The sequence below is a fragment of the Alexandromys fortis genome, unplaced genomic scaffold (genome assembly GCF_014885135.2).
Source record: "Alexandromys fortis isolate MF-2015 unplaced genomic scaffold, M_Fortis_MF-2015_v1.1 scaffold_106, whole genome shotgun sequence".
NCBI lineage: Eukaryota > Metazoa > Chordata > Mammalia > Rodentia > Cricetidae > Alexandromys > Alexandromys fortis.
Window position 1 is genome coordinate 5674957 of NW_026067980.1, and position 12233 is coordinate 5687189.

Here is a 12233-nt window from a genome sequence, read left to right on the forward strand (position 1 = left end):
AGAGAGAGAGAGAGAGAGAGAGAGAGAAACAGACAGACCTTGTGCTTAAATTTGGTAAGATTAAGTGGAATGACTCTTCAGTCTACTTCGGTCCTCCTAAAGCCCACTCAGAACTTCTTAGAGTTTTCCACCATCATTAAGGCTTAGAGTTAGGAGCGGCATTTTAGATTATACACACTGTCCTTTTCAAGTAAATTATTCCCACAAGGCAGGAAGGGGTCGGTCTGTCAGGGTCTCAGCATCACTGACTCGGCATCATAGTTCCCCCATGAGCCATGGGTGAAGGAGACTGGGAAAGAATTCTCCATCTAGTTGAGAGAAGCAGGCATAGCTTCAGCCACTAAAATGGACGCCCTCATTTGAATGGGATCGTTACAAAGCACACTCTGGTATTCTACCATCGACTTAGAACCCAGACTCTGTTCTTTCCCTGACCATGGGTTAGCAAGCACTGGGTGTTGATTGACAGCTCTTCACAGTGAGTGGTGGCAATGCCATTAAAGGGAAAGAAAAGACACCCGAGAGTGGCATGTTGCTGATACTCACAGAAAGTTTCCAGGTCTACCAGTGATGGTGCCCTAGAAAAGGTGAACTGTTTTCACAAGATCTGTTCAAGTAGAGCTTGATTTTTTTCTCTTAGTTTTTTTTTTTTTTTTTTTGGTTTTCATTAAAAAAAATAAAAGAAACGTGAGTATGTAGAGGAAGAAAGACATTCTTAAAATGCTGCCATGACCAACTGAGTCTTGCTTTCAGTAACTTTCAGAGAAAGAGAGGAGGCAATGAAGTAGCCACCCATTTCCTGTTGTTTATTGAACTTAGCCTATGTCAACTACTGCTCCAGATGTTTAGAATGTGAAAAAAAAATAAGGTATATACTAGTATAGGTAATAAAACATGTATGACTGCGGCACGTCACAGCTTCCACTGTGAGATTTTTAATTTAATTTGCATTTCTGTTTTTAATTTTTTTGATTTTTTGTTTTCTTTATGGGGAGTTGCGAGGGTAGAGGGTGGATACGGAGGGATGGGGAGATGGGTGGGCTTGGGGTGCATGATATGAAATTCACAAAAAATCAATAAAAAGTAAAATAAAAAGTATATATGGTGTGGCAGGCGAAGGTAAATATTATTAAAAAAAATAAATCCAGGTAAGAGGAAAAGGGGATCCTAGTATGAAGGGTGGGATGGATTTGCTACTTCCAATAAGAGGACAGAAAATGCCTTTTATGGACATCTGAAGGAAACTGAGGCAGAAGCCACAGGAGTGACTACCTGACTTTCCACAGAGAGAGAAATGACAAATGCAAATGCAAATGCCCCGAGGTGCAAGGAACTAGCATGGGTAGAGGTCAGGACAACGGGAACACAGGGAAGAAGGAACGGTGTAGCAATCAGTTAAAGAGCAGCACTGGGCTGGGGTTGACACCAGGAGAAGGTGTCAAAGCCACTGAAAACCAGGGAGGCCTGGAGGGAACACAGTAGGACTGGGCTTAAGGAGAACTGTTGTGTGGTCAGCTGGGAGGAAAGTGGATAACAGAGAGGCAGGGGCAGAAACAGGGAAGCTAAGCAGGGGGCCCTAGACTTGTCCAGCCACCAGAGACAATGCCCTGGACAACCGCCCAGCTGGAGCAGGCGAGTATCGTTTGAGTCTGGACCTGTTTAAAGGCAACCTGCCACACAGTTCTCAGTTCTCATCTATTGGTCACAAAGGCTTGGATTTCAGAGAAGCGCCATCAAAGGGAACCAGGGAAAGAAACTAATCTGGAAAAGGCCACGCACTTTGCGATTCCAAACACGTGACATGTTGAAGAAGACAAAACTGGAAGCAGCAGGCAGCAGCTGTCTCCACTCCTGCTAGGGAAGAGAAGCCAGCAAGTAGGGTTTTTAGCAGTGGCCGTGGCTAGTGAGATGCTGGAGCAGGAAGGGGAAGGACACTGGAGCTGAAGAAGCTCAAAGTCAGCCCGGAAAAACAGCAAGACGCCATCCTCAGAATCAACAAGCAAAGAAAGTCTGTGTAGAAGGGTAGGGGCCACTGCAAAGCACAAACCTCATAGATGCCACATCCTGAAAAGGCCACTACACCTGTCAGACAGTGGTGGTGCACACTTTTAATCCCAGTCTTGGGAGGCAGAGTCAGGCTGAGCTCTGTGAGTTTGAGACCAATCTGGTCTACAGAGGGAGTTCCAGGACAGCCAGGGCTACAGAGACAATCCTTGTCTCAAGAAACCACCACCACCACCACCACCACCACCACCACCACCACCACCACCAACAACAACAACAACATCAAACAGGCACTACACCCTACCCCTGTCTTTGCATCCACTTATGTCTAAATATCTTTTAAAGAGTTTCCACTCCCTGGTAACTAAAGTATTCAAATATATCAGTCTATGGGGGCCATTCTTTTTCGTTGGTTTGTTTTTCAAGACAGATTGGGTTTCTCTGTGTATCCCTGGTTGTCCTGGAACTCAGAGATCTGCTTCCCAAGTGCTGCCGCCACCACCGCCTGGCATGCGCGCCATTCTTCACAAACGACTGCACTGGTATTTTTTGTGCTTACTACAAGCAAGGGGCTAAATTCTTCAGTAAACTAACTCATTTCCATCCTCACAGCTTTAAGGAAAGAGGTTGATATGATTTCAATTTTATGGGTGCGTCAAGTTCTGGCCACAAGCTTCCAAAGACTGTAACTCTGACCATAAATCTAAACAGGCAGCAAAGAGTGCAAGAGCCCTCATTGAACCTGAACCACGCCGATGTCCTCTCACTGGGAGCCCAAAATGACAGCTGACCTGCAAGCATCGAAGCCCTTAGCATCCGTGAGGCTCTTCAAAGTCCTGGGGTTTCTTTGTCATTGAAAAGTTCATGCACGCATTGCTTGACCTTTGACCTAAGAATCCTAATAACGGACCAGACGGAAAGCAAGATGCAATGTGCTTATGTTAATACTTGTCAAAGCTAACGTGCGATGGCAGACTCAGATCAATCTTCTGAAAGTGGGGTTCCTGCTGCCTAACCCACAAAGGATCCTATAGGCAGCATAAACAATAGCGCACCCCCAATTCGAATGCCCACAGATTACAGATATGCGCATGCTAACGAAGGCTGATCTCCACAGCCTGCCTGTTCCCTGGGCAACAAGAGCATTGTTAATAACTGCCACATAATTCATCAAGGCCTCCTCTGACTAGGGGGAAGCTAATCTCCCCAGGTAGCAAGCGCCAGAATGGTCAATTTTTTTTTTAAATAATCTGGACTCTGTGAAAGAGATAAAATAATCGTTTTGTTACTCTATGTCTGGTTGAACATATTCTAACAGTGAACATGGCTTTTGCTCCATGGAGACAGGAAAGCATTCTCCCCGTTTACACCAGCATACATGCTGAGTGTTCATGCAACACTACAAGTCACTAGAATAAACAGGGAATGAAGCATGGGTGTGCCTGCTGCATACTTCACAGGGTGCTAATGTGACCAACTAGATGGCCTATCAATCATCCGGCACTAAAGCTGCAGAGCAGAGGCTTTGTGCCCTTTGTCCCTTGTCCTGAGCAGTGTGGAGAAGCTCTGGTTCTGAATCTACAGGCTTTGACTGTGAAGCCGCAGGACACATCCAATCCCCAATGTCCTCGTCTTCAGAAAGGGTCAGGGGACCGCTGTGAGACCCGAGTGACGGTTTGGAAAGCACAGAACATGTGACTAGTTCAAGCACCTCTCGAGGCCATGCTATTTGCTAATGCAGTAATAAGCATAGTAGCACTAGGACGTGTGGGGCAGACCTGGCTGCCGTGATCTGTAACACGTTAGGACCTCGGGCACGCTACGGCTTCCACATGCCCTTTCCCTCATCCTCGAGGGGTGAGGTATGATGAAGAGCTGAAATGTGAGCAGCCTCAGAAATGTGAGCAGCCTCAGATCCGCCATGTAGCAAGCGTTCACCTGGCAACGGCGGCGACCGCCATGTGTATCTACTGTGAAAGGCTCCAGCAAAGGAGTCCTGCATCCCTGACATTCTGATTCATGCTAGTGAGGCCGCTCTGACACATCCTTCCAAGGATCCCAGACTGAGATCCCTTCATTCACACATCCATGCATTCATCCCAGACAAGCACTGTTTGCCGTGAGAGGTCACGGGTTGTCAGGGAACTTGTTAAGAAGCATGGCTGTACCACATGCTGTAAGAAATTCAGGACAGTCTGCTGAATGAGCAGAGTCCAAAAGATCTCCTAGCATTAAGCGTCTGGATAAATCCATTCATCTTAGCTTCTGTCCTCGAATGTTTAAATCCTACCTTCTTTCCCTCTTATAATGCTCTGCCTTTCCCCAATGTTTCTCTCCTCCTTCCTTTCAGTCATCTATGCAATGGAAGGGATGCTAAGCCTATCTTTAGCCAATGTTTACTGAGCATCTACAATGGATTAAGGCCTGTGCGGGGTGCGGAGTACACGTTAAGGCAGACCGCAAGCTTCCTGCGAAGAGCTCTGTGACTGTCTAGGAAGAGTGAGAAGCCAGCAGGCCTCCCAACGCTGGGTGATAATGGCTATGACAGGAACCCATCTATGATGCTGGGATGATTGGGAAGACAGGGAAACAGAACTGAGACTGGCCAGAGGGAGGGGCGCAAGGAACGCTGGGAAGTTTTGGTTGGCAGCTGGATATCAAGGACACGGGGGTGAGAGTCCGGGGAAGTGCTAGGTGAACAGCGTGTATTCCAGACCTAGGGGATAACACGTGCAAAGGCCCAGGGACGAGACAGAACTTAACGACTCTGAGAAACTGTACACGGGTCAGGCGAAAGGCAGGTCAGGTAGGCAGGGCTCAGATGGTGCCTGCTTTGGGAGCACTTGAGGAGTCTGGGACCTGGAGATGGGGATTGTAAACTACCTGGCGGTAAATGAATACAGGTCAGGACTCAGGCACACACGTCACGGGCTCCATTATGGAGGGAGCCCTGAGGTTACTCCCCTGCACGGAGGGGACCTGTTTCTCACCTCTCATTAGGAGAGAGAGAGCAAGCTCTGAGTATGTCTAGACGCCTCACAGGGGCAGACGAGGTATGGACACGGCTAAAAGAATTCAAAAGCACAAGGTGTGGTACACACTTGCAGGAGCTTCAGGAGGGTTTATCTTGGGCCCTGTCCATTGGCAAAGAAAACACAGGAAGAATGTGAACTCCGCTTTGCACACACCCCTCCACCCTGGCTCAAATCTCAGGTCCATACATCGCCTTTCACAGAGAAGCCTCACTAGGATTGAAAGGAAGGATCACTGCCGGTCTCATTGTCACCAGTCAAGAGGGCCCTCTGAAGGAGAGGGACAAACGTCTACAAGCACCTCCCAGACTTAGCATGGAACAGGGATGCTTCATGAAGAGGGATGGGCCTAAGAAGCTGAGAATGAGCCTTTCCTGCTAGGCTCTACAGAAAACACTCAGCATCCCCAAGCTTAGCTTTCACCTCCCACTGGCAGAAGGGACACAGGCTGCTCAGGGACTATCACCAGGGAGCCAGGTGGTCCACATCTTGGACTTCATCCTGCTGTGTAAAAAGGGATCACACAAGCATATTCCTGGATGCCCAGCAGTGTTATTTATAACAGAGAAAGGTCTGTGCTCACATAAATTCCTAAAAAAGGATGGGTTGAATGAATCTGATGACTTCATTTGACAATGTAGTTTTTTAAATAGTGTTTCTAAAAGAATATTATGGGATGCAGTGATGCACTCTCAAACAGTAAGTGCAAAGTCCCCAGATAAATTAATACGCACCATGATCCCAACTTTTAAAACTGTATTGCATATAGGGCTGCAAGATGGCATTTGCTACCAAACCTGATGAGTTGGGCTCAGTCCCCAGGACTCACAGGATGGTAGGAGATAACCAACTCCTGTAAATTGCCTTCTGACCTCCACATACATGCCACAGCATGTGTGTACACATACACACATACATACAAACAAATAGAAATTTAAAAAATCATATGTGCTTATAGAAACTTAAAAGGCTGGCTTATAATACATACAGCATTTAGGAACATGTGGATGTCATAAGTTTGTGGACACAGAAGACAGCAACAGACCTCAAACCCGATGGCACAGCCTTTGCAAGCCTGCAAAGGAACTCCTTCCTTGGTTTCACTGCTGCCCTTCAGTGTGTCCGAAACAGTATCACTTTATTCTGTTCTGTATGTCTGAAATATTTTTGCAATGCAAACATTATAAAGAGGCATGAAGAATGACAGGAAGGCAACATGCCAAAACACAGCTGCTGTTTTGAGGTGGGTCCATCGAGTGTCTGACTCTTCACATTTCCCTAAGCTTCCACAGTGAACCCCTGTTCACCTTTCCTAGGGCACCATCACTGGGCTACTTACTCTTTTATGCCCAGCCCAGGCGCATTGGCTTCAGGCAGAGCTGAGTTCTTGTGTGGGGACACAGCTGGTCTCCTGCCAAAGCCTTCACGAGACATGGAGAACCCAGCTAGCTCCCCACTCACGCAATCTCTCAGCCGTTAGGATTTAAACCAGCAAACTGCAGAGGGCCATACTTCCTTTCCAAGCTCAGCCCACGCGCATCCTCTGACGTGAGAAGGGATTTGGAGGCGGCTGCCAGTACCCTGCAAATGGCTCTCAAAAATACACGCTGCCTCATGTTTTGTTTCTGAAATAGTCTGTGCTCTATGCTCTCCGGAAGCTGGAGGCTCAATTCAATTCATTGGAGGATCAATTCAAGTGGCGGAGAAATAAGACATCAATTATTTTGCCAACTATGGAGACATTCCTGTCCCAACTGAAGAACGATTCTTTGGTGACAGGTCATCCTCCCCTGGTCTTCAGGATCTTCTTAAAGGAGTGCTCGATGGACAGGCTTGGCCAGGGTCCACAAATGCCGGGGAATCACAGTGATTTAAGAGGTTGCTAGATAGTTTAGGCTAGCCTCAAACTCACAATTCTCCTGCCTCTGTCTCCTAAATGCTGGGACTGACTGCATATGTGTGCATGGACGCAAACATTCAGCTTGGTGGTTTACTTCTTAATCAATGGATAAATTTACCAGTGCAAACAGTTCCTAGCTTTTTACATACAAATGTGTTTCTTTAAAAGGGGTACTCCTTAGGGCTCTCTCTCTCTGTTTCTCTCTTGGTGTGTGTGCATGTCTGTCTGTCTCTGTTTTTCTTTTGGGGTGTGTGTGTGTGTCTGTCATCTGTCTCTGTCTCTAATTCTAGAACATTTACTAAAAGTGCCCTGTGTTCTCAGTATTAGGTGAGAACTGAGTGGGAACCTGACTACTGCCCCCTAAAAATGCCCATCCTCTAATCTCGAAACCTCTTGTTCAAAGCACACATGCCGTGGCCGTATTACCATGTAGGAAGTGGAATCAAAACTGACAAGTGCCTTTCTCACTTTCCTAACCCCTCATATCCTCCACCAGGAGCAACTAACTGAAAGCCCCCCTTCTCCCCCGACACTTTCCACTTACACACAGCAACAGGGTCAAAACAACTCTTCAGCTGGTTGTGACACTGCCTTAGTCCCTGCTTCAGAGGCAGGGGGCCTGAGTTACCAGGTCAATGGCCTCTTGGGGCGAAATTATGAACTATCCACAACAGAAGCAGCACCTCTTCAGGGCTGCTGCTGTGAGGGTTCTCCTGGACATCACCACTCGGATGCACGAAAACAAAGTCCTTTTAAGCAATCCAATGGAGAAAGACCACTTCCTCACCAGAGTAACTGATTCACTGCGCTCAGAGCTTAGATATCGTTGCATTTATGGTGAGACAGCTTCTCGTGGGTGGCTCCACCCACCACTTAATTCAGTTTAGCTCATCTGGGTGCACACGGAGTGGCAGATTTGAAGTGAAAACCTCTCTCCTGGCCATGCTCAGTTATGTCACACTTCCTGTCCCCTCTATATGACTCTAAGGTCAGTGGAACTTTCAACACACCTGTCTTATGCCCTATAATATTTTGTCTCTAATGTGAACAATTGTTATATGTGGCAGTAAATGGAGGAACTCCAACCTAGGTTCTGGAGATCTGCTTGCCAAGACTCAGACAAAAAGCCAAGTAAATCCGAAAGAAATGGCTGAACCCCTAAAATAGCCCCTTTAGTGAAATGGGTAGAATTTTCTTATATAAAATCTCATTACTGCGACAAAGCATGATGCATGAGTTGATCAAGATAAGAGGAAACATCTGAAATTGCACAGGGAGAATCATCATCTAGAAATGATTCATTAGCTGAAGCCTAGGTGACCTGAATAAGAAGACAAGGCAAAGGCAAATCAAATTTAAAATTGCCAGTAACCCTTTCTGCTCAAGGGTCAGCAGCTCTCTGATAAAACGCATCTGGAGACATGTATTTTTGAACATGAAATGCCATCTTGAAGCTGAGAAAACCGTCTGCTGATACAGGATCTTAGAAATGCCTGAATAAAAGTCCTGCCCAGCACCCAGGTGGCTAGAACCTTATCAGCATCCAAGGACACGGAAATGCATGAAGGCTAAAGACTTTGGAGATCTGGACAGTCTTTGGATTCTAAAAGTTTGACAAAATTAAACATATCCAAACAAGCAAAAAAAAAAAAAAAGTCTTATTGCTGATGAGAGAAGTTCCATAGCTTCACCTGTCAATAAGACAATATCCAATGAATAAAGAAAAGCCCAGAAGAATGGCTTTCTGTTTTGTTACCATGGCAACCGAGTAAACTAACCCAACTCCATCAATCTGATGGTGTAAAAGACTAGGATAGATAAGCACCATATGGTGAAATAAAGACACATCATTAGCAGTCAGCTCAAGATCATGCCACCAAGGCTGTTACATCAGGAAATTTGGAAATAATTAAAAATAGCTAAAAGAGCATTGTTCATATTGGCAAATAAATGGCATTAAATGAGAACCTAATAATTTATACTCAAAGAGCTTCCCATTTTCCACAATGATTTTAGAAGACCGATTGTCCAACCAAACGGAGAAGCTGAGGCACAGATAGTGGAAGTGGCTTGACCAAGGTTCCACTGCTAAATATTGGAGCCGTCATATATCATAGAATGCTTTCACGGTCTCTGTTGGAAACACCACAGTGTTACACGGATCTACGCTGCACGAAGGGTGAACCGCATGTCTAAGATGAATAACTAGGAGGACAGGAGGAACCTGGGGGCCTCAGCTTCCACTCTAGCTCCTAGCCTGGATAAGAAATGGAATACACTCTCAAGAAGGCTTCTCAATTGAGTCAGTCACAGGACCAGAGTCCATGAATAGGAAGTCATCAAAACGAAACATCTAGGAAATCCAAAGGACGTTTCCGACCTCTGACATCGCAAGCATTCAGCCACCACATCACTGAGCCTCTTCTGCAAGCTGTGCTTTTGCAGAAAAACGCAACGCAGTGGGTGTTTATTGGGCACTTAGCAGCTAGCAGGTATTACACTTGCCTTTCTCATCTTCACTGTCTTATTTGACTCCAAAGTCACACGGAGTCTTTTCAGCCTCATTTTCCAGATGAGGAATCACTCCACATGAATGCTGAGTCCAGAATCTTCACTAAGATCTGCTGAACCCAGAGCCACTCACTTTACCACGCTATTGCTATCAGAATCGTGTTCTAGCCTTTGGGCCAACCCGCGACTAGGATTTCCATCAAGTCACTGACTCCACCCACTTACCAAGGGAGAAACAACTGCTCTATCTTTTTGAACCAGCCTTTCAAACTGCACAGTGGGATTAATGTAGATTCTACCCAGATGCCTAAGTCTCTAATTCATTTTATAAGGGAAAAAAATATGTGGACAATAAACAAGTTGGCTTGACATTCAAGTTGGCTATACAACTGTCTCTAGTAAAATGGAGACGAGATAAAAACGGGAAAATCCTGCTGGTGACAACTCCACAGTCAGACGATGGTAACCCACTTTAAGTGTACTGCATGGTAACAAATTACATCCACGCTAAGAATAGAGCTGCCATGGTGTGCAGGGGAGGAGTGGGAGGTAGAAAGGACCAAACTTACACTTATGTCAAGACTGCATAGGCTGATGGCGTCTTCATCCTGAGCACTCTGCTTTCGCTTCCGCTGCAAAACAGATGGAAAAACAATTTAGACAGGACTGTGGGTCTGATCAGGAAAGAAAAGCACTCAAATAGTGCACGCAACCCTTCTCACTACCATCATCCACCCATAAGCTTCAGCCAAGGACACATGGTAGTCGGTTCAAGAACCATGGGGAATTAATAAGCTCTGAGGTGAGGTAATTGGTTTATATTATTATCATTCATGTCAACACTCTCTCTCTCTCTCTATCTCTCTCTCTCTCTCTCTCTCTCTCTCTTTTATTTAAATGTTTCCATATAACATTTAGAAATTTAGATAGTAGGGTCTAGTTCTGACTGACTTGGAAGAACAGATCAGAGAGGAAAGAAAATCTAATTTCCTTGGAAATACCTGTTCTAAATCTTGTACTGGGCCATGATGTAATCAAAGGCCACATTCTGGAAATAAACTTAAAACATTGTCTCCAACCTTTCCACTGAAAGTCATAAAAACTGACACTTAGGGATGGAGATAGGGTAGCTGGATAGTAGACATTTGCCTAGATCATAGAATTCGATCTCCAGAAACACACACACACACACACACACACATTTTAGAATCAGAAAAGTCATTATTCTACTACAGATATTTCAGATGAATTTATGGCAATACCACTAAATTAGATGCAGAAATATATGTTCCCCTTTATAAAGCACCAAAGACATCTATCTATAGACTACAAGAAAGCACAGCCAAGATATGCTCAGCGGTCTTCAGCATGCTCAGGTCTGACTGAGCCAAGTATTTCTGGGGTCCTCAAATCTGTAGTTATGCTGCTTAGAAGAAAAGCTGCTGGAAGACCAGGATGACTGGGGTGACGTCACGGGACTGTCTGGAGAGGTTTGGAGTCTGTAACACCAAAGGAGCCCACCTCCTTCTCATTCAGAACTCTGAATTTGCACAAAGGCAGGGCTTGGACAGCGACCAGAACTGCCCACGATCACTTGAACAAAGGCTTGCTGAGCAGGTATCTACTAGGTGCCAAGCTCCGTGTTTGCTTCTGGGAAGGCAGGGGTCGGCCATTCCCATGGCTAAAGGATGCACATCCATGCAAGAGAGACACAGCAAATATGATTTGCCCACTCTAGACCCCAGGGAAGTCATTTCACTTTTCTCAACTCCAAGGTTGGGATGGCAAGGTGGCGGTGACATCAGTCCTCAAGAAAGGAAAATAAATATATCCTTTTCCTGTGGTCCTGGGTGTCAAGCCCATGGCCTTATGAGCCTAGGTGAGCAGAGCAGAACACCAGTACACACCGTTGGTGCTCTGAGAGTAGGCTGGAGAGTCTGGAGTGCAGGGATGGAGGTCTTCTCAAGGGAGGATGCCCTCTATAGCAGTGAATAAAGCATCAGACAAGGATGGGGATGGACTGGGGTTTCTTTTTATAGAGCCAGCTACTAAGCTCTTGGCATCAGCATCTCAAGGATTCTGCGGCAGTCTGAGCCACTTCAGTGTGGAAGCTTAGAGGCCCCACAACTCCATTACTCTAGAGGACCACCCCCCCCCCCCCCCACACACACACACTTCAGCCTCCCAATCAGCTAAGGTTACAGGCATGTACTCCTGCATCCAGCCAATATGGTAACTTTTTGAGATGGGTATGGCAAGAAATAGGTCCCATGGTATAGGTTGATAAACTGAGGTTGGCAGGCAGAGATCAGCAATTTGCTGGAAGTTACACGCTATGCTATGATATTCCAAATTCAGGATTCTACTTCCAAACCCTTCACACTCAGTTGTCAGCATTGTGGCAAGGGTGCACATCTTACCCTCCACTGGGAATGTTTGGTGGGGTCTTCTACTTGGAATACTTGCCCTAAGAATGCACAGCAGGGCAAGAAGGCAGATGTGTGTCAACCAGAAACGTGCGCTAAGTCTAGCAACAGCTGCAGGGAGGTTCGGCTGCTTAGAGGAACCCAGGCCCTCCCCGAGTTTAGCTGTTCCTGCTTTGAGATATGCTGCAGTACAGAACCTGGGACCTTGATGGGGTGGAGCAGGAAGAAACTCAAGTGTCAGATATTATCTATAAAGCCAAAACAGCACTCACCAGGCCCGCCCACTGTGGGCACCACAGATGAGGCGTGTGGTATCAAGCCTGGAATAAAAGCAACACAGCCGTGTGACATGACTTGGAA

General features: G+C 46.1%; 1 protein-coding gene across 2 annotated transcripts in view; it reads right to left on the reverse strand.

Annotated features, from left to right (window-relative positions):
- The window catches only part of Arhgef3 (Rho guanine nucleotide exchange factor 3), a 280755-nt gene that overhangs the window by 123497 nt on the left and 145025 nt on the right, over window positions 1–12233 (reverse strand). For both annotated transcript variants that reach the window (XM_050158206.1, XM_050158207.1), the window contains one exon: window positions 10017–10079. In XM_050158206.1, the coding sequence (XP_050014163.1) occupies window positions 10017–10079 (63 nt within the window). The remainder of the gene's footprint in view (window positions 1–10016; window positions 10080–12233) is intronic.